The sequence below is a fragment of the Agelaius tricolor genome, unplaced genomic scaffold (genome assembly GCF_023055355.1).
Source record: "Agelaius tricolor isolate 1412-34295 unplaced genomic scaffold, bAgeTri1.0.p SCAF_3, whole genome shotgun sequence".
Lineage (NCBI taxonomy): Eukaryota > Metazoa > Chordata > Aves > Passeriformes > Icteridae > Agelaius > Agelaius tricolor.
Genome location: NW_027269263.1, coordinates 37,736,311 through 37,757,625, shown reverse-complemented (window position 1 = coordinate 37,757,625; position 21,315 = coordinate 37,736,311). Strand labels below are relative to the sequence as shown.

At 35.8% G+C, this 21,315-nt stretch overlaps 1 protein-coding gene across 3 annotated transcripts in view; it reads left to right on the top strand.

The window, feature by feature from the left end:
• Positions 1 to 21,315, top strand: part of MON2 (MON2 homolog, regulator of endosome-to-Golgi trafficking) — a 76,537-nt gene that overhangs the window by 11,768 nt on the left and 43,454 nt on the right. For 2 of the 3 annotated variants that reach the window (XM_071423522.1, XM_071423521.1), the window contains exons 2-15: positions 1,391 to 1,454; positions 5,401 to 5,528; positions 6,323 to 6,454; positions 7,901 to 8,030; positions 8,588 to 8,685; positions 9,882 to 10,007; positions 10,785 to 10,979; positions 11,698 to 11,822; positions 12,207 to 12,346; positions 14,959 to 15,112; positions 17,669 to 17,898; positions 18,986 to 19,067; positions 19,751 to 19,932; positions 21,196 to 21,308. In XM_071423522.1, the coding sequence (XP_071279623.1) occupies positions 1,391 to 1,454; positions 5,401 to 5,528; positions 6,323 to 6,454; positions 7,901 to 8,030; positions 8,588 to 8,685; positions 9,882 to 10,007; positions 10,785 to 10,979; positions 11,698 to 11,822; positions 12,207 to 12,346; positions 14,959 to 15,112; positions 17,669 to 17,898; positions 18,986 to 19,067; positions 19,751 to 19,932; positions 21,196 to 21,308 (1,899 nt within the window). Of the gene's footprint in view, positions 1 to 1,390; positions 1,455 to 2,296; positions 2,314 to 5,400; positions 5,529 to 6,322; positions 6,455 to 7,900; positions 8,031 to 8,587; positions 8,686 to 9,881; positions 10,008 to 10,784; positions 10,980 to 11,697; positions 11,823 to 12,206; positions 12,347 to 14,958; positions 15,113 to 17,668; positions 17,899 to 18,985; positions 19,068 to 19,750; positions 19,933 to 21,195; positions 21,309 to 21,315 lie in introns of those variants that run through there. The other variant, XM_071423523.1, reaches the window with a different exon arrangement.

Here is a 21,315-nt window from a genome sequence, read left to right as displayed (position 1 = left end):
TAATCAGGCACTGTGAATATTATTAACTTCATTTTTAAAGTACAAAACTGTGTTCAGAAAAATTTAAATAAATCTCCAGAATTTTAAGGCAGTGTTTAGTCTTCCTATATTGTTTTGGGAAATTTTTTTTTTTTAAAAAAACAACCAAACAAAAACCCCTCACCTTTGCATTTCTCATTTCGCTATTTTGAGAAATATGTATGTCAACTCTTAATTTAAATATTTAATTGTGAATTTATACAGTCACCTTAACCTGACTTTCTATGAAACCTTTTTGGAATAATGTTCTGATGGAGAGGGAATATTAACACTTGGTAAAACTTCATGTACTATCATTTTCATATTTCTGATGACACTGTTTCTTTGCTTCTCTAATCTGTTTTATGTGGTGACAGCACACATCTTAAAATAGTAGTATCAGAGGAAAAATAGTGATGTGTAGTGTGGAAAGTGCACAGAAATACAAAGCTAAAATAAAAGGGGAAGTGTGCTTTCAAATTTGCAGAACAGTATTTTCCAGCAATTTGCATCCAGTCATTTGGGAAAACCATTTATTTTGATTTGTTTAATTCTTTCCGGAGGCTTATAGTGTATTAATGAAATTTAAAAACTGGAAAAGCACAATGTAGAATGTATCTTTTTTGTTTTGTACACAAAGCTTTCAGAAGTCATGGTCTTGAAATGTAAAGCTTCAGTGTTATGTTTCCAGTTTGGCTTGATTTCTATTAGAGAGCACGACTTGAGTGATTTCTGCAGGGAAGTGTTTGTGGGCACTGGAGAGGGAGTTGCTGTTCCCTTGGGGCCGTGTGTGATGCCCTGGCTGGGCTGGGCAGCCCTGGCCCTGCTGGAGGAGTGGGAGAGGGGAGAGGATGATATTGCTGCTCTGCCAAGTCATACCTGGGGGAAAGGGAAAGAGGAGCTGGTGCTGTGCTCTGTATGGCAGCTGGGAAGAGCAGAAAGTATTGTTAGAAAGTCACCTTTGCAGCATTGCCATGGGGTCATTTGTATGGGACATTTGGGAGCCAAAATCCAGGGGGAAGATGGGTTTCATTTTTCTACTTGTAAAAAGTACAAAAATAAACTGTCTAGAGACTGTAACAGTGTTTATGCTTACTAGTGATTTTTTTTCCATTCATAAGACTGGAAAGTAATACAATGAGAATCATGATTTCTAAAAATTCTGAATATAACTCTTCCTGTGGAATTCTAGAAAGGAAGTCCAGCAACTACAAAAAATTCACTTCTGCGTTAACTCTGCTGGCAGAAACCACTGCAAATGCATTTCTTTATCTGAGACTATACCTTTTTATTTATCTACAATATTTTTTATTTCTTTGCAGATATTGATGTATGATATAGCATCTAAACTACTTGTTTTCTTTTCTTCCAGGCTGCTGAATCAGGAATAATAAAAGTGAAAACAATAGCTGCACGAAACACAGATATTTTGGCAGGTAATTATTTGCTGTGCAGTAGGAAGAATAAAGCTGAGTTACAGATCAAAATGTTAAAAAGATGTTTTGGATATGTCTAATAATGCTACACGTCTTTTAGTGTGTGCTGTATTGTTGATGCTTTACTTTTGGGCACCTAGCAAAAAATCCAGTGTAGAAAGTATACAAGCATAGAAATTTTTTAACACTACTTGTTTCTTGTTAGTGCTATTAGGATGCTGAGGAAGGGCTCCATTTTCAGTTGATGCTCTACAAAAGTCATCATCCACTTAGAAAAGTACCGTGAAATACTCAGGCCCTACATTCTCAGTGTTTTAGCCGTTGTGGTTGAGTGCTCTGTGTGGAGTTCTGCAGTATGATCCACATCTATGTATTGGTCCAGCCTTTGGGACTTGTAACTGCAGGCAAAAATCCATGTTTATCTGAGACAAGGTCATTCAATTTAAGATGTTCCAATGCCTTAAGAATGGGACATATCTTGTGAGATGCAGATTTGTAAGTGCTTAAACAATATCTCCTGACTGTCTTCAGCTTTATAAAGTTGGCTTCTTGTCAGTTGCTGGTAAAGCCCTTGGCTGGATTTGAATGTCCCTGCATCAATACTTGAGTGTCTACCCCAGATGTAGTCAAAATCCTTGAAATGCTAGAAATGTTTGGCAAGTCCAGTGAAATAGCTGCAAAACCATATCTACTTTTGAGATATGTAAATCAGGTATTGTTAAGGAGGCATTTTCTAGGATTATTTATATTAACAGACCCACTCCTCAGTATTTCACTTTAATGCCTCTTTTTTATTTGTTTATTTTCTTTGTTTTTACTGCTGTCATGTATGCTGACATAAGTGGGAAAAGTATGCCAGGTAATGTCAGCTATATCAAAATACACAAATGAAAAAGGGAAAGCAGTAGTTAGCCATTTTGGAAGCTGTCAACATATTACTGCATAAAGAAGTTTTTATTTTAGAAAGCTAGTTTCTAAATCTCTCCTGCAAAGTTCTCTGTTTTTTAGTTTTCAAAGGGAAGAGATAGGAAAGATCATTAAATTTAGTCATGGATGGGCAGTCTTTGCTTTCATCTTTTTGAGGGAACACTTTCTCTTAGTTGGTAAAATTTTTAAAATTATTTACTCTTGGAAAGTTCAAACTGGAATGTACTTAGTATTTATTTCATTCAAAAAACCTGAGCAGATTTGTTGTTAAGAGGTGTGGGAAACCAGCAGGTCCTAAAAGTTATTTTGATTAGTTAATCTTTGCTAATAGGATAATAACTTTTTCTTCCACTGTTCCACAGTTTTCTACTGGGAAAATGTAATTTGCCTGCACATTATCCTAACATTCCACAGTTAAAGCATAATGTCACTAAACAGACTCAATTCTTTATGAACTTTTGTGTTTTTTGAGGTATCAATTAAAAGCTAATCTTATACATAAGGTAGTGTCAAGAGATTGTCTATCTAATATTTAAGGTCTCCTGAAGAAAAATCATATATATTACTTTGTAATAATAAAGCTGCAAAATGCTACAATGTAATTGTGGAATCTAGTGGATACATTTTGACTGCTAGATTATTTAAGAGCATCTACAAGACATTCTAGTAATACAAATAAATATTTTGATCAGGATATGATTTTTTAATATTTTGATGTAAACTGTCATTTCACTAACATAGATAAGAACAAATGTATCAGATTGTTTTGAATAAGCTAATCTGGTGCTTTCTTGAAGCATTTCATTGTGTAGGATTATAATTTTTAGGAAAATAGATGCAGGCTTAAAATCTTTATTAAAATCTTAAAATCTTTGTTATTTTTGGTGGGATATGTTTAACCTGCCAGAACTTTGAGGTCATTGATCTAACTTCTCTCTTTCTCTTTGAAAAGTTAAGTTGAGCTGTTTCAAAGTCTTCATTCTTGGCAGTGTGTACATGCTTTATTATTTATTTATAAGAATTTGAGAAATTCCAGAGGAGGAGAAAGCCTTTTATCACAGGAGATAAATTTGAGAAATTATTTCCATGTGGCTTTGAGCTGTGCAAAAACTTATGGTTTAGGAGTTCTTCTAAAAAATCGCAATTATAATCTTGCTGATGAAATGAATAGGTAAGTTATACTTCCCAAAATTTCTCATTTGTTATGATTCAGTAAGGTAGATTTCTTTTTAATATATTCTGCTGTAAATTGGCAGCAAAATGGAGGCAGACCTGGGAATAAGAAATTTATTGTGCATTTTAAGACTGAAGCTAATACAGCCACAGAAACACATGATCACAGAATATTCTGAGTTGGAAGGGGTTATCAGCATTTAGCTCCAGATCCTCTGAATAAGGAACAACTCTGCCTGATTGCTGTAAAACCAGATACGTACCAAAGGAGGTCTACAAAACATTTATTTTTCAGATTCATTAACTAAAAATACTTATATAGATTCTGTTGTGAGAGTGTTGCTTTTAATGGATTATAGAAGAATGTATTGTAAAAGGCTAAATTTCTTCTTTGTCTTGTTATTTATTAACTCATGCCATTTTAACCATTCAGAACTGTATCTCGAGTTTCATATTAAGGATAAATGTTTTGTAGTATCTTTTTGCTTGCTTTTTTCTGCTTAATGGTTAGAATTTAGTGGTAGTTCAGAAATGTCAACTGGACATAGAGCCTGCACTGGCTCTGAAGAGGCTGATGAAACTGGACTGTGTGTTGATATCACCCTGTCAGAACTATTATCTTATAGAAAGTTGGCATCCATAGTTTATAATAGCCTATCCTTTTTGTAGAAACTTCTGAGTCAGTTAGTGTTTCAGTTGGAGAATATCACTGAAGTATTTTTTTGTAGTTTTATCTTGTTTCATTTTTTTTTCCCAAATTAGTTGTAGTGATGCTTAGTGGTATAGATCATGTTTGCATTTTTATGTGAGAATGTATTTTTTGTTTGTGGTAACTGCTGTCCTCTGAAAAGCATGTGAAACTTTTCATGAATACATTTCTTCTATTACACATAGACTAAAACACAGTGTATGACATTCAGTGTAAGAACAGACATTGAACTTTCAACTGTGAGGAAATTTTTAGTATCTGAAATGGTGATGAGCAGCTAAAATCTTAGAAGTTTGCATGAATCAGCAAACATACCTGCAAATGGAAAACCACTCATCAGTGAGAGACATGCTTTCCTTTCATATTTTTGGTATTTTCATAGTCTAAAATTTTATTATGTCAGATTTCTTGAATTACTTTTATGGAAAAAAAACCTGTTTTATATGCAGTGTAGAATGTTGTATTCATTATGAAGCTTTTTCTCCTTAACAAAAAACAAAACAAAACAAAAAACCAAACCAAAAAAAAGGAGAGAAGTTTATGGGAACTAGTTTTCTCCTGGCAAAAGTCCGTTTTAAGAAGCTACCCTTTATCACTAAAACAGCATTTGACAAATTCACAGCCAGGTGAACGTACCCAGGATACAGTCTAGTCTCTCTCTTCCTGTTTTGTCAGTGGCAGTTTGCTCTTCCCCTTCCTGCCCTGTGCTTTGGGACGTTGCTCTGTGCCAGAGTGGGTTGCTCCTGCATTAGCTGCTGAGGTGACGCAGAGCAGAAGGACAGTGCTATCAGCCTGAGCCTGGTTCCTGGGGCAAGGCCAGGGAAAGCCCTGGGGGTGGCAGAACCTTACACCTTCCTGCTAACCACATGGACTCTTAAGTGGACGTTTTGGATTTGGAAAGTCACTTGAGTGTGTAAGGGAGAAGGTGCTTGGAATTTGAGTCTTGACCAGGGTAATTGTGGAAGTGAGCTGTGTCAGTCTAGTGTCCGTCTTCACTTGGCTTTTCCCTTGTTCCACGTGTAAATCCCAAATTTCTGAAACTAGAGATTGCTTTTATTAATAGGTGTGGTTAACAGTTTTTGCATTGTATTTTTCAAAGTATTAAGCATTGACTGCTTCCATATTTCTCTTTGAAAGCATTGAAAGAGAACAGTTCAGAAGTGGTTCAGCCTTTTCTGATGGGCTGTGGAACAAAAGAACCAAAGATCACTCAGCTGTGTCTAGCAGCCATACAGAGGCTCATGTCTCATGAAGTTGTTTCAGAGGTAAGATTGATCTTTATACAAAAGCAGAAATATTTCAGAGTGAAAAATATAGACCTCAAACAGAAGGTGAATGAGTTGTTTTAGGTGGCTCTTTATATTATAATGAACATAGTCCACAAAATATTTTACTTTTATCTATTTTTCAGTAATTTAGAAGAAAACCTTTTACATTACTAAATAAAAAGGTGAGGCAATATTAGTAACCTCTAGAAGGAAATCCATGAAAATTGAAACCAGCTCATTTAGTTCACATTCTTCCACTGCAGTAACTGAACATGTAATGAACCTTGTGCATCCACAAATATACTCTGTGCAATAACATTTTTGTGCTTTTGTTACATTTTATTTTTAACAATAAGGTAAAATGGATGCACATTTTCTGCAGCAGTAAATGTCATGATAGTGTGTTAGGAAGCTGATGAAAATAATGCTGTTAAAATACACCTTCAGTTGTGCTTGCATAATGTAAAATTACACTAATTTTACATTAGTGAATTCTGAGGGTAAAATATATTTTTACTGTGTCTTCCATATTTCCAAATAAAAAATTAAGTACAGGCTTTAATTTGTACTACATATTAAAACATTTCTGTTGTCACTTCTTCAAAGTGACTCTGGGAGGGTTATGACAGTGTAATTTGCTTTATAATGAAATCTCAATGTAGTGCTATGGTATAGACAAACAGGCAGATTCAGTGGTGATATGTCCTTATGGCAGTGATATTCTTACATATGTACATGATATACCAGTACATGAATATTGTAATAGGTGACAAAAAAATATTTCTTTGTAGGCTGCAGCCGGAAACATTATCAATATGCTTTGGCAGTTGATGGAGAACAGTCTTGAAGAACTTAAATTGCTCCAAACAGTTCTTGTACTTTTAACAACCAATACAGTTGTGCATGATGAAGCACTGTCCAAGGTAAGAATTTGTGGTATCAGCTACTGAATTTGAAATATCCAAGAGGAAAGATGGAGAATTTTCACATATGAAGCATGCAAAAACCGTGAACAAGAAGGGGACTTTCTTGATTCTGTTGTGTCCCTATTGTCTTTATGGCTAGACTCTGAAAACAGGATTTTTTTTAGCTTCCTTTTCCACGTGTTTTGTAATTCCTCCACAATAATGCGTTTTGGACTTGATTGAAATTTGAAATAAAAATACTGAGCTAATGCCTATCCTTCTCATGTGTTAAATTTGTTGTGATTTTGAATTGGAATCAGAGCACATAGCACAGTGTACACTCTCACTAACAGAGAAAATGTTAAAAGAAGCTGCTTTCCACCCTGCCTTAAATCTCTTGAAAACAGTCCAGTTATTGCTCTCTTTTTACTAATTTAGGGTCATAGTTTTAAACATGAAACATTTTGGATGTTATGTTTCAACTAGGACAAAAAATAAGGCCTCAGTCCATTTAATTTAAATTATAAGATACTTCTCTTTGAAGATGCAACATTGTTTACCATCAGTGAATTGTGTAACTGCTTTGTAAGTTTCTCTCTTAGATTACATTGTACAAAATTTGTTACAGCCAGACATTTATTGCACATTCATGTTTCAGTCAAGTTGCTGTAAGATTTTAAACTAATGTGGTGATACCATCAGAGTGGAGTCCACAAATCATAGATGTGAAGAAGAGGCAAAAGGAAATTCTGAATCTTGTATGGCTCACAGCATGTAGTACTATGGCAGGGTGGGGTTGAGGTTCTTCAAATTGCAAGAACACAGTATGTGGACAGAAGAACAAGAAACACAGGTTTCACTACATATACGGATGTTAATTTTCAAAATTCATTATAAAACAGGTAAGTATTAAACTATGAGTTGGAGGTAATAACAGAATCCAGTGGGAAAAAGCATTCGGGTCATTGCCAGCACAATGGCACGTTGAACTGCATGTCTTAGGAATAATAGCAGTCAAGGCATCAAGATTATGAAAGTGTTGTGATTCAGTGTAGGAGGAGGAATGACATTTTAGCTTGGGAGTTGACTGACCTTTCTGTGATTAACCTTACAATCCTAATGTTCTTTTGACATAATATTCATACAAGTTGTTCTGTGTGATGATTACTGTGTATTCTCTGTATGATGACAGCAATTTTATTGGTACATTGTAATGTGTTCAGTTAAATACCACTTTTTGATTCCCTTTGTGGAGGATTACTAAAGAGTTTTTGGCTAGGGTAATCCATGAAATGTATTCTGGTTCTTCAAATTTAATTTTTTTTTTCTTTTTTTTTGGACAACCTTTTGACAAACTGTAGCAAAAAGCATTCCTCAGTCCATCGACCTTCTTGACTCTTAGCTAAAAGATGAAATGTATTGCTGTAACATGATGTTTTTTCTGTTGGTTTTTTTTCCTTTCAGGCTATTGTACTTTGCTTTCGATTGCACTTCACAAAAGATAATATCACAAATAACACTGCAGCAGCTACGGTGCGGCAGGTGGTGACTGTCGTGTTTGAGAGAGTGGTTGCTGAAGATGAGCGATACAAAGGTGGGCATGCTGCTTACTCAGCTTGCTGTTATTTACCTGCTTTTTTGACACATATCAGATGTTTCTCTTTCAGATAACAAAGTAATAAAATGTCTATAGATGCTATAAAAAAGTCACAGACATTAATTTTATCTGTCTTTTACACACTTATTTGTATTTAAAGGAGATTAAATCTTTCACCAATTTGTCAGTCCAATTCAGTGCAGCAATATATAAAACCTAGATTTTTTTTTTTCAAGCTGTGAGAACTGGTCTTCAGTTTAGCACTGTAAAGGGATTTGAGGTGAGGATGTCATTTATGGTGTAGGTACCATAGATTATTGAGTGGGAAGTATATGGCAATAGTAGTTTTGAAGAGAGCATTGGAAAGCAGTGCTTAGTATTGATGATCTTTGGTAGTCAATCTAATGTTTGTTTCTATAGACATGATAAGTTGGAGAAGAATTGCCTGGCCATTCTTGTAGAATATTCCTGTAGGAACACATAATGCATACTTGGTTTTTAACAGCTCCTTTGTTCACAAAACTTTGTTTTGTTGTTTTTTTTTTTTTTCACAGATGCTGTTGACCAGCCAGCTGCAGTTCAAGGGAATAGTAATAGAAGATCTGTCAGTACACTGAAGCCATGTGCTAAGGATGCATATATGCTTTTTCAGGTAGTTGGGGAGCATATATTTATGTCTTTGCAGTTAAGATTTGTTACTTCTACATCTCTTTAAAAAATTCCAAGAATTTGCTGGTTTTGCAAATTTGCATATTGACAATGTCCTTAACCAGAGCCTTGGGCTTTCTTATGCTATTTATTCTAATTGGTGATGATATGCTCTGTCACAGGGGAATGATGGAAAAATGATTCTAAGTGGCCTTGGAAATGTTGTGCTATGAATCTTAAATAATAGCTAAGCATACATATCTGCCTTAAATTCAAGATTCTTATTTCTCTGAGCCTGTGGTGGGTTTACCCTGGCTGGACTCTCAAGTGCCCACCCAGCTACTCTACCACTCCCTGTCCCACCTGGATGGGCAGAGAAAATAATAGGGAAAACAATTCATAGGTTGAGATAAGGTAGTTTACTAAAGCAAAAGTTTGCATGTGTATGAGCAAAGTGCATCAGCAAGCAACGTTCAGCCACTTCCTGGGAAGCAGAGCTTCAGAATACATGGTGGTTGCTCCCAAAGGCAAACATTGTAATGAATGCCTCCCTTCCTCTCCCATTTCTTAGGTTCTATAACTGAGGTGTGGAATATCTCTTTGGTTAATTTGGGGTGACATTTTTTGTCTTCTCACAGGATCTTGCTCGGCCCCTTAGTGGTAGGGGGGGGAAATCTTGAGAGGCAGCACTGAGGCTGTGCCATTGCTATTCAGATGTAGCCAAAGCAGTGGTGTGTTAGCAGCACCTTTCTAGCTACCAATGCGAAGCTCAGCACTGTAAGGGCTGCTGTGGAGAAAATTAACTCTCTCTCAGCCAGACCTCATACAGAGCAAAATGCTGCAACTGTAGTTCAGTCCTGTCTCTTGTGGTTGGTGTTGGACATTAAAGGCAAGTATGTAATGAAAAGGAGTAGTTGCATTCATCACACCAATAAAAATCTTCTTGACTTAGCAAACTCACTGGTCTTGGGATATTTTTGAGGGTAGGAATGAACACACATGCTGCAAGGATACCAGCAAAGTTTGAAATGTCTTTTCTATACTTTATAATTTATGTTAAAAAGGTATTTAAAGAAAAATTATGTTGAAATCAGAAAACCTGCAGAAGAGGAGAGCGTGTAGATTTCATTATGAACTTGGGAAACTTCCTTGGTACCGGACTGTACAGAGAATGTTAAAGTTGCTGTGTTTCTTTCTAAGGATCTTTGTCAGTTAGTTAATGCTGATGCTCCCTACTGGCTCGTGGGTATGACAGAAATGACGCGGACATTTGGCCTTGAACTTCTTGAGTCGGTCCTCAATGACTTCCCACAAGTGTTTTTACAAGTGAGTAGTTCTTGGACAGAAAACAGGAAGATTTTATTCACATAGGTAGTAAAATCTACACTTTATTAAATCCTCTTTAATTTAACAAGAATATTGTTCTCTTGAAGGACTTGTAGCTTTTACATATTGGTGGTGGTGGTGGGGTTTAACAGAAAAATTCTCTGTGCTTTATGAATGTTTTCCTATTCCCATCATTTTTCTATTCCCAAACACTTTATTTATGTTTATTCATTTTGTAGTGCTGCTTGTTTTACTCTGTTTCACTTTTGGTTTTTGCTGTTTATATCTCCTCTGAAAATGCATTTTCTTATCTTGCCTGATTTATGACAGCTCTGTAACTAAATTTGTGGAATTGTTATTTCTACAAAAACATTAACCTCACCCCACTTGTAAAGTAAGAATGAAGACTGTGAATTGCATCCATCTACTGCATATAAATGCACCATGATCCTGCAGTAATGTGTTTTACTAGCTGACAATAGGTAGATTAAAGAAATTTATCTATTTGTAAGTGATATATGAGCAGCTTATTTCAACCTGCAAAATACAAGAAGGGTGCATGGCATGAACTTGACCATTGTAATTTCATGGGTTTTGGTAGCTTTACAATGGTGTCTGCAGTTCTGCCTTTTCTTTTCCTGATTGTAATTTATACCAAGATTTGCATGATTTCAGACTGCTTGATCATAACTACAAATGTAAATAAGATGCATAATCAGAGCTGCTGGTAGCAATTAAGGAATATCTGCATATAACTTTTTCTATTTTGTTTTTCAGCATCAGGAATTCAGTTTTCTTCTTAAAGAAAGGGTATGCCCTCTTGTTATAAAGCTCTTCTCCCCCAATATCAAATTCAGGCAAGGTTCCACCACCTCATCTTCCCCAGCACCAGTGGAAAAACCATACTTTCCCATCTGTATGCGTTTGCTGCGAGTAGTTTCTGTTTTGATTAAACAGTTTTACAGCTTGCTGGTAAGAATATGCTCAAATTTTCTTCCTGCAATTCTGTTTTTCTATGTATATGCCAGTGCTGTGATCAGTAGTAGTATTGATTAGTTCTTGGGAACTGTTGATGTCTACTGAGGGAAGAAAAGGCGAAATACTCTTTTCCTCTTACGTTTATTTATGTTTACATGTAAACTGTACATTCTAAATGTACATTTTTGTTAAACATGGACTTGTATGAATTTCATAGTGGATTAGCTCTTGTCTTTTCTCTATTTAACTGCCTTTCAGGTTCTGGGAACCTTTTGATCTTCTGTTGTTTGCCTCACTTTAGATAATGATGATTACTGTGCCTTGTTAATTCTTTCTAAGAGGCTTTTGACTTGAGTTGCTAAAGCTGTTGACAGAATGTGGATAAAAACACATGTTCAGCTGTTCTTATGTCCTGAGTTTTGGGTATCTGCTAAAAAAGATATTTTTCATTTGTCTACTGTAGCAAATGTATGACCTTTATTGCAATGTCTCTGAGGAATTTAGTTCCTTCAGTACAATTGCATATGTGATTTTAGCTTGTCAAAAATGTTATATTTTTATATAATTCTGAGTAAATACTCATTCCAGGGATTTTTTTTAGATTCTGTACAAAACTTGCTGTAATAGGATTCCTGAGATGGAAGTTTTTTTTAGAAAATATTTTGTAGGAGGCTTTTTATTTTTATTAATTATTATAAATTATATATTTTAGGTAACAGAGTGTGAAATCTTTCTGTCATTGCTGGTTAAGTTTCTGGATGCAGACAAACCACAGTGGCTACGAGCTGTTGCAGTAGAATCTATTCACAGGCTTTGTGTGCAGCCTCAGCTATTAAGGTATTAAATATATTGGCTTTTGCTTTTACATAAAGTTTAAGATATATTTTTATTATTTTTCTCTAATGGAAAATGCTTCCTAAAACATTGCAAATGTGTAGAAACTTAAATGCAATAAGCTTTTTATGATAATTTGTGTAATGCATTAGGCAATGCTTATTATGCAGGAAGGGCTGAATTACAGTTATTTGAGTATGTCTGTGTCTTAGCAGTATCAAAGGAGCATTTACCACAAATTAAATATTATTGTTTACCTAAATATTTGCTGATAAAATGTGATTTTAGTCTACAGTTCAGAGTGTATGTGGAGGTGAAGTTGCTGTTAAAATATTCTTTTAGTTCCTGATTTGTCAAATACTTTCTGTTTTATAAAATACCTTCTAGGTCTTTTTGTCAGTCGTATGATATGAAGCAACATTCCACTAAAGTTTTCCGTGATATTGTGAATGCACTGGGGTCCTTTATCCAGTCTCTATTTCTTGTACCAAGCACAGGGAACACATCAGCAACACCGAACCAAACTGGTAAATCTTTATTGTCATGTTATTTTCCCATCGTTTTCTTGTAATAACGAATTCTGTTTTGATTCAGCTCTGGTACAGCTCTGTACTTCTGTGTTTATTTTGGTGAAAAGCTAGCTTGAGACCAACTAGTGTTCTCAGCTCTGGTACAACAGGGGATTTTATCTACCTGGGGGGTTTGTGGGGAAGGCATAGACCCCAGTCAGCAGAGCAGTGCTCCTGCCTTGATTCCTGTTTCTGCAGTGACCCAGCTCCTTGTTTCACAACTTTTCAGAGGGAGATTCCAAAGGAGTTATTTCTAATTTCTGACTCTAAAAAATGTGTCTGCTTTCAGTCTCCTTGTGTGGGAATGTCATTTATGGCAGTGCACAATTTAAGTAGTAAGAAGGTGTATGTGGGAGGCAATCACTAATTCTTCTGGATGTGCAAGGCCAGAGCTGGAGTTGAGGGAGCCAAGAGGCACCATGAAAGATGTGTACTTTACAAATGATCTCTGTCTTTTTTGTAAGCTGTAATCATACACATGTTTAAAAGAATTGATTGTCTTTTCTTGCAGTCAGGGTTTTGGCATTTCACTAGGTATATTTGTATTTTAATAAGAGGAAATGATCATCCTCTTAATGCCTTTGCAGTTGTTTATGTCCCAAGTTAAGGCTCTCTGCTTTTTCTTGTAGTTCTGGAAGCAGTCCTCACTCACAAGCAACATAAAAAAATTTTGTAAGGGTGTCTTTTGATATGCCTTCTTAAAAGAGATAAAAGCCAGATAATAAATGTAATTATTGTATATCATATATACTACTACTACTGGAAAAGTTTGGGTTTAGACTCACACTTTTCAGTGTTCACTCATGAAATTGGAATCCCATGCTGGAGTGATAGCATGAGAAAATTTGTGTCAGTGTCTATTGTTCAGTAGCTGTCTATACAGCAGCTGATAGAACATTTCTATGAGTATTATTTCTAGGTTAGCTTAATTATCTTAAAGTAAATCAGAGGAACTCTCTTCACCATGTAACATGCACATATGAGAAGCCATTCTCTAATACTCATTCTGAAAACCTAAATTTTGCCTCAAGTGAAACAGCAGTGCAGTAGGGTCATGCCTCTAGTGCTGTTGCTATTTCTCTGGATAATTATTTCGGTTTGTTTTCTCTTTTCACTTCTTCTTTCTGTCTGAATGCTTCTCATGTCACTTTCTCATTCATTTCTTTTTTCTACCTTTTTTCTTTTCTACCTTTTTTCCTCCTGTGGCCATATTTGACATGCAAAGAGCAGATCAATGCAATGTAATTCTCAAGCTGAGTCTTCTGATTATAACAGCAGTCCTCTCATAGAAGGCTGTGTTTTGGAATTGTAGAATGGCTTGTGTTGGAAGAGACCTTCAAGGTTATCTAGTTCCAGCCCCCTGGCCATGGGCAGGGACACCTTCCAACAGACTGGGTTGCTTGAAGCCTTATCCAGCCTGGCTTTGGACATTTGCACTCCTTATACACTTGACTTTTGAGCTTCAGTCTTGCAACAGGTTACCTGTTTCATGGGAGTTGGAAGCTGCATCTGCTGAAGTTCTGTGTCAATTTTACTATACTGGCCAATGTTTACCACCCACTTTAATGAATTAGATTAATAAAAAATTAATTGCATATATCTGACTACACAGTGGAATCATAGAAAATTACACCATTGTAACTGTGTTTGGTTAACCACGTGTTTAGCAGCATGATTTTATTGTTTTAGTCTGTTAAGTGTTACTGTGTTAAAGTGTATACATAAGCTTCTGTATATTCATATTGCCTAAGTTAGGAGTTTTTTGCCAAAATTAGTAGCTTACTCTTCACATACTAAAAGCAAGCACACCAAAATGGCAGTGAGTTACATGGTGAGTTGCTGTCCTGGGGACTCTGCTCTCTCTCCCCATTGTCTCTTCAGAGAGAATCTGAACTCGTGGGACCTATTCTTAGTAAGTAGAGATGTCCTTCTCTATGAAGGAAGTGTATATATACAGACTTCCTTGTTCTTTTAGCTACTTTTTTTTGGCTTCCTCAGCTGGAACCAAAATTTGTCCCTTCTTAGCTGTTGGTTGGCACATCGTCACCTCATCCCTGATGGGGTTTGTTTTATTCTGCCTTGGCATGGAACAGATTCAAATGTTGCCATTCTCTTTGATTTTCTTCTTGTGGTTTTTGCATTTCTGAAATCTTGGAAGTTTGTTATTAAAATTAATTAAACTTTCTAGCTACTGAGTTCTTGATACAACTATGTAAATAATCCTTAACTTTCAAGTATCTGTCTGACTCTTCGCTAAAACAATACATTGTTTCAAGACTGTGAAAGTTTAATAACATTCTGTGAATGAATCAATGTTGCTGTACCTTTCACAGAAACATTACCTTCTGACTGAACATTAGGCAGTTGGCATCAATGAACTGCACAAAAGATTATGTTTTAGACAGCAGAGGGAGCTCAGAAATAGTTTTTTATGTTATTGTTGATTTTTTTATTGAACTGGGTGTCTTCAAATTAATCCTAGTGTCTCAAAAATTAAATGTAGAAAAAGGAAAAGGATATTTGATGATCACAACAAATTGGTTGATTTTCTCACTTTGTTTTTGTGACAGGAAGCAATGCATCAGGGAATACTGGCTCAGCACAAACAAACCCAGGAGTGCTTGGAATGGGTGGAGGCGCGACTGTATTACCTGCCTTTGAGTACAGAGGCACTTGGATACCCATCCTGAATGTAACAGTACAAGGCAGTGCCAAAGCTACATAGTGAGTACCTCTAGCTTTTTGAAAATGTATGTAACAGGTATTTTTATTTTGAATTTGATGATGTAAGGAGTTTTTTTCACTAGTGAATATTGAGGTTTTCGTTTCACTGGTGTTGAAGTCTATTAGGAATTTCTCTTTGTTGGTGCCATGACGTGTTCCGGTCTTTTTGCTGTTTTTTTCTGCATGCCCTGGATTCTGATTGGGGTATCCCCTATGGTTTTAGCATCAGTTGGATTTTGTTTCCCTACCATATTACCTGTATTAACTTTTCACTTTTAGGCTTCCCTGTAGTATAGAACAATTTTGGAAAACCTGTTGCTGCATTTTGTAATGGCAGACATGAAGGGCATTAAGCAAACAGGACATCAGTGGGAAGGAAAAATAGCTTTCTCACACCAGCTTTACTGTATTTACAGTTTTAATTGAGCAGGATATTGTGGTAGATACTGGTCTGGTTGTCATTTCAACAATGTATTGACCTACATACCAAGGCTGGATTCTGAATGCTCCTTAGAATGGCAAATTATTTTGTCATGACTTTGTACAATGGAGATGGTGTTCTCAGTTTAAAGCTGCAAATACTGTTACTTTTACAAATAATGCAATTTTTTTTCATGTCAGTCATGACCATTGAGGGGCAAGCACTTCCAAACCTGAAGTCGTTTGTATCACCATAAAGTTTTGGCATACTAAAATTCAATGAAATCTGCAAATAGCCTGGATCTCAATATTTTTAGGGTAGGAACTCCTTTATCTGCCTTTGAGATGCAGACAGAGAAAAAAAGTCATCCTCAGATTTCAATAGTTAATGTGTATGTGTTGACTTTTTATTCCAGCAGTGGACATAAATGTTGTTTTAGTTTACCTGCCTGTTCTCAGAGAATACAATTTTTTAATTTGGTCAGCTACTACAACTCCCACTCTTTTCCCTTTTCTTTTTTCTTGCTATCTATTCTTAACTGGATCAAGAACCTTGCAGCCACCATCATCGTCTCCTGTTTTGCTCTAAACTTGCTTGTGTTTTACCTTTGGACATCTCAAGTGACTCTGTGATTTTCTCTGCATAATTTTTGCATTTTTTCTTTTGTATAAGATTACAGAGTTGTCACAAGCATTTCACAGCAGTTTTTTTCTTCTGTCTTGTACTTCTGTCTGTAGTCCCTGTATGTAAGGAGATGACTTGCTGTAATGTCATGTTCTAGCACCAATTCTCTTCTGCTGCCATTAGATTTTCAAACAATGGCTACATTTCATACTTTTACACAAGTTTCTCCACAGACCACTATGCCTTCCCTTCCCCTTTACTTAAGGAACTAAATGTTTTTAAGGGAAATAGACAAACTATTCAAGACTTTTCACAACCACTGCTGTTTAACATTAACAACTCATATAATTTCTTCAGTAGTTAGCATTTTCTATCTTCAAAAGTAAAGGATGTGACCTCTACCTCACAAATATATTGTAACTATAAAACCCACTCATAATTTTAATTATACCTGTATATATATTCAGACTTACTTGTATATAGAGATTGAAATGCTGACCATCTGATTTAGCTGTAGTTCCTGCTCCCCTAGATATCTGAGGCAGCTATCTTCAGGAAATTAGAGGTAATGACTGAAGTGTGGCATAAGTGTGGCACAGTAATAACTGAAGTTTGGGAGAAGGAAAATTTTGTGCATTCAGGAGTGGTGACACTAGAGTATAAAAGTATCTTTGGTATATTTTAGCTGGAATATATATCTTTTTAAAAAGTAGTTTGTAGAGTAAAAAAATGATGAAATAATGATTGTTGGGGTAGCAGGTAGTTTTTGTAACAGATTGTCTCTACTTGTATAGATGCTGCTGTGTCAGCTACAATTTCTGTTGGATTTGTAACTCAGCAGTTCTTTATGTGCTTTTAAAGAAAAAAATGGAGAAAAGTGGCAATGAGACTGCTATTCCAGCACAGTGATGTTTTAATTGCATGCTTTTCAGCAGTGAATCATGTAGACATATCCTCTTTGTACAAATAACTTCCATTGTTTACCTGTGCACGTAGGTGGTGAGTATTTGGCCATGTAATACCTAGCTATGGACACGCTTTTCTAGTCATGTGGACTCAAAGATAATGATAATAGAATGTCTGGCTTGTCCTCAGATTGTTATAACTATGTTCACACTGTCATGATTTCCTGATGTATTTCTTCTGTTGTTCCTGGATAATTGTTCCTGGATAATTCTTCTGAATAAGTTCTGTTGCAGTGGCTTTAAGTAAAATAATAATACAAAGTAGAATTATTCATTATGCTTGCTTATATGTGTTAGTGTATTTTTAGAAATATTTTTTGCAGATCTGTACTCAGGATTTGTCCCTTTTGGTTACTGTCTTATTTAGTCATTCATTTACTCTTTTACCTCTTGACTTAAAGGTTTTTTTCTTGAGTTGCAATAAATCTTGAAGTATTTGGGATCTGTTTGTACTTAGCATTCATTTGGAATCTTGTTTTTTATTATTGTTTTTAAAAACAATAATAGTGGTATTGCTGCACAGTTGTCATGTTTTCAATTTTTTAGTTTGGAAATGCTGGACAAAGTTGAGCCACCTACAATTCCTGAGGGCTATGCAATGTCAGTGGCATTTCACTGTTTGCTGGATCTTGTCCGTGGTATCACTACCATGATCGAAGGAGAGTTGGGAGAGGCAGAAACTGTCATTCAAACCACAACAGAGGCAACTTCATTACCAGCAGAGTCTTCAGAGCAAGATCTGCAGTCTGTTTCTGACCAATCAGAGAAAGAACTAGGTATTTCAAAATGCAAAAACTATATGAAATCCAACAGTTTTACGGAAAGCAGATTTTAAAATTTTATGCATTTTTGCTTAAAATTGTTTCTTATTTCTATATAAAAACTTCCAATGAAGTGTGATTTTTGGGGATTTTTTAATGGAACAGCATTCCATTTAAAAAAAATACTTGGCTTAGTGTTAAGCCAAAAGCAGAACACCGAGATCTAAGGTCACAAGAGACAACCTGACTGACAGAAATGGAATTATGACCACGTTAAAAGAAACATATATTTCTAGTAACAAGATAAAAGGAATATTTTAATGGAGAAATTTTTAGTAAGAATGCATTATATAGAGAAGGACTTCCTTAAAAGCAGAACTTCTGTGAAGTGAGGATTGTCTTTGTGGAACATATGAGTCTGTACAGGGGGGTCTGTATGTACAGAAAGACTTGTGTTTGAGCAGTGAGTTTTCCTGCCCCAGGAAGCCAAGGCAGTACAGCTGAAGTTTGAGCCAAGGCACTGGGGGTGCCAAATGGACAGGGGGAAGCAGAGGGGCTTCATCCCAGGCACTGCCTCGGGAGCAGGGCGCTCTCCGTGGTGCTGCAGGGCAGAGAGGGAGGTGCACATGGGCTGGGCAGCTGCCCCTTTGCTAGGCCAGTACCTTTTTCCCTATTAAATGAAAGAAACAAAAAAGTTATGGAGAATTATAGATACCACAGGAGAGTATTTTTACTTCACTGCAAAATTTTAGTGAGTTTCTTATCCCATAATTTTGCACTTCTGAATGTTTATTTTTAAAGACAAAGATCAAAAATGGTTATATATACCATAGTAAGTTGGATTTTGATGGAGTTTTTTATGCTATTTAGAAGAGGCATTACTGGGTGATTTTTTTTTACCTCAGAAATGTTACCTTAAATGCAAGCTGTTTAAATAATACTGGTGTGTTTCTGTGTGCACATATATGTGGCTGTGTAAACATGCATACAGAAACGCACTTCAAAAAATGCTGTAGTAAGCATTTTGTTTATGATACAGTTGAAAGTTATTAAGGAAACCACTGTGTTTCTGCTATTAAAAAGTTTATATATTTCTTTTAAGTTAGCAGAGCTGTCTGGGAAGAAATGGTGAACGCTTGTTGGTGTGGTCTTCTGGCTGCTCTATCCCTTCTACTTGATGCAAGGTATCTGGTCTTTCATTTCTCTTGATTTTTCTAAATTGATATTCCAAGCTATATTTTGAACTGACTTTTGATACTAGACAAATTGACAGTTGTGAATGTAAGTGCTGTTCATGGCATCTGAGCAGTCAGGTTTGTGGCTTAGACTGAGTGGCTAAATGACACAGAAGTCCAACATAAACCTTTAATGTATTTCAATACAGAACAATTAACTGCATTTTCAAAGGGTTGCATTTAAACTATTTAAATTATCTTTATTTCTTTTTACTTTGCTTGCATGTTTCAACATATTGAAGTGATTCCAGGTCCTGATTACTGCAAGTAAGAGACTAAGTAATGTGTTGGTACTTGTTAGTACTATCTAATCTTTAAAGTGGAAAAGCTTTTTACTTGGAAATGACTGTGGTAAATTAATTGACTCTTTCAAAGGGCCTTTTGTAATCAAACACCATTTTCTGAAATTAGTTTAAAATATCTTCTCATAATATCATTACCAAGTCACTGAAAAGTATAGTTCAATTTTGTAGGAAGTGGTTCTGAAGAATTTGTTGATTGGTTATGCTTGTTCTTCAATATTTATACTGTTAATGGGTTTAAAGTATATGTTCTTATGGCTTTCAGTTTTGGTTAGCTGCCTGCCTCTGTGCTCTGTATTAATTCTTGCTGAACAATGTGTACTCTTTCAGCACTGATGAAGCTGCCACTGAAAATATTCTAAAAGCAGAATTGACCATGGCTGCACTTTGTGGGAGACTGGGCCTTGTAACATCAAGAGATGCCTTTATCACTGCCATTTGCAAAGGATCTTTGCCTCCTCATTATGCCCTTACTGTATTAAACAGCACAACTGCAGCTCTGTCCAGCAAATGTAAATATATACATTTTTCTTAATTCTGTTTCTTCGTACTGTCCTCTAAACCCAGTTTTTTTTTGGGATGTGGTTCCAAAGATATGCAGCTGTAGTATTTGGCTATATAAAATTAAGTTAGAATCCTCAGAGAGCACCTAGATCACCTGCTTTCCAGAACTGGTTAGTTTTGCAGCATTTGCTTACTGTCATTTTGATCAACCTAAAATTTCCTGAAAGATTCACATATGTCAAAAGTTCAAATTCTGAGATCTGTCTACCATTGTAAAGATCTGCTAGGATGTGTAATTAAGGCATTCAAAATCTGAAGAGGTCTCTGGGCAACTTGGATTCTAAAGCTTTTTCTAGAACATCCTGCATTTGTGATGTACTACAGTCTTATCTACAATTGTCTGGTGATGGTAATACTTATGCATAAATGGAAGATCTAAGTTCTGGGCTCTCTGTAGCCTACAAAAAGCTGAATTGATGCATCCCACATCTTGAGAGAATGTTGTAATTCATAATATACGCTGGTTTAGGATGTACTCTGTTTCTAACTTTGAAAGTGAATTACTACTTACTAAGAAAAGCAACTACCTGAAAAATATACAGATGCATCTAACATTAGAGCTCTTAATATAAAACAAAAATATCTTACTCTGGGAACAAGGACCAGCACCTTTACTTCAGTCCAGTGTACCAGCTAAGTGTATTATTAGATTGTAAGTCTGTTAAGAACTTAAGAACACATGACTGAACTACACAGATATCTATAAAAACAAAGAAGGGAACCTCAGTTATTTTGTGTAGGTTGCTCTTCTTTTTACAATTGAGTCATAAAATGGGTGTCCTGGAGTCCCATATTGGAAAAATATAATGATGCAGCATCCATGGCACTGTCATTTTCTGAGTGTACTGGTACAATGGTAGCACACAGTGATACCATTTATACACAATTACTATAAAAAACTGAGTTGAGAAAGTCTAATGCTCATCTCTTAAGCATAAATATTTCAGTCTTGACATAAAATGTATAAATGTCTAATAGTCAAGCAATGTCTAATAGTTAGAAACAGGGATTAATTGCAAGATCTTTAAATCTCTAGGGCAATGACACTGTAATCTAAATATAACCAAAGGTCTCAAAGTGAGGTATGTTAAAGGCAACACTGTAAAGAAATTTTGTGGAGTCTGTTTGCCAGGAGGTAGTTCTTACTACAAGTAAATACTGGATTTTAAATTTAGAGGGTTTTTTTCCTTCTCTTTCCAATTTTCCTCCAGCATATTCCATTCAGGGACAGAATGTTCAAATGATTAGTCCCTCAAGTGAGTCTCACCAGCAAGTTGTAGCAGTAGGGCAACCCTTAGCTCTTCAGCCACAGGGAACAGTTATGGTAAGTA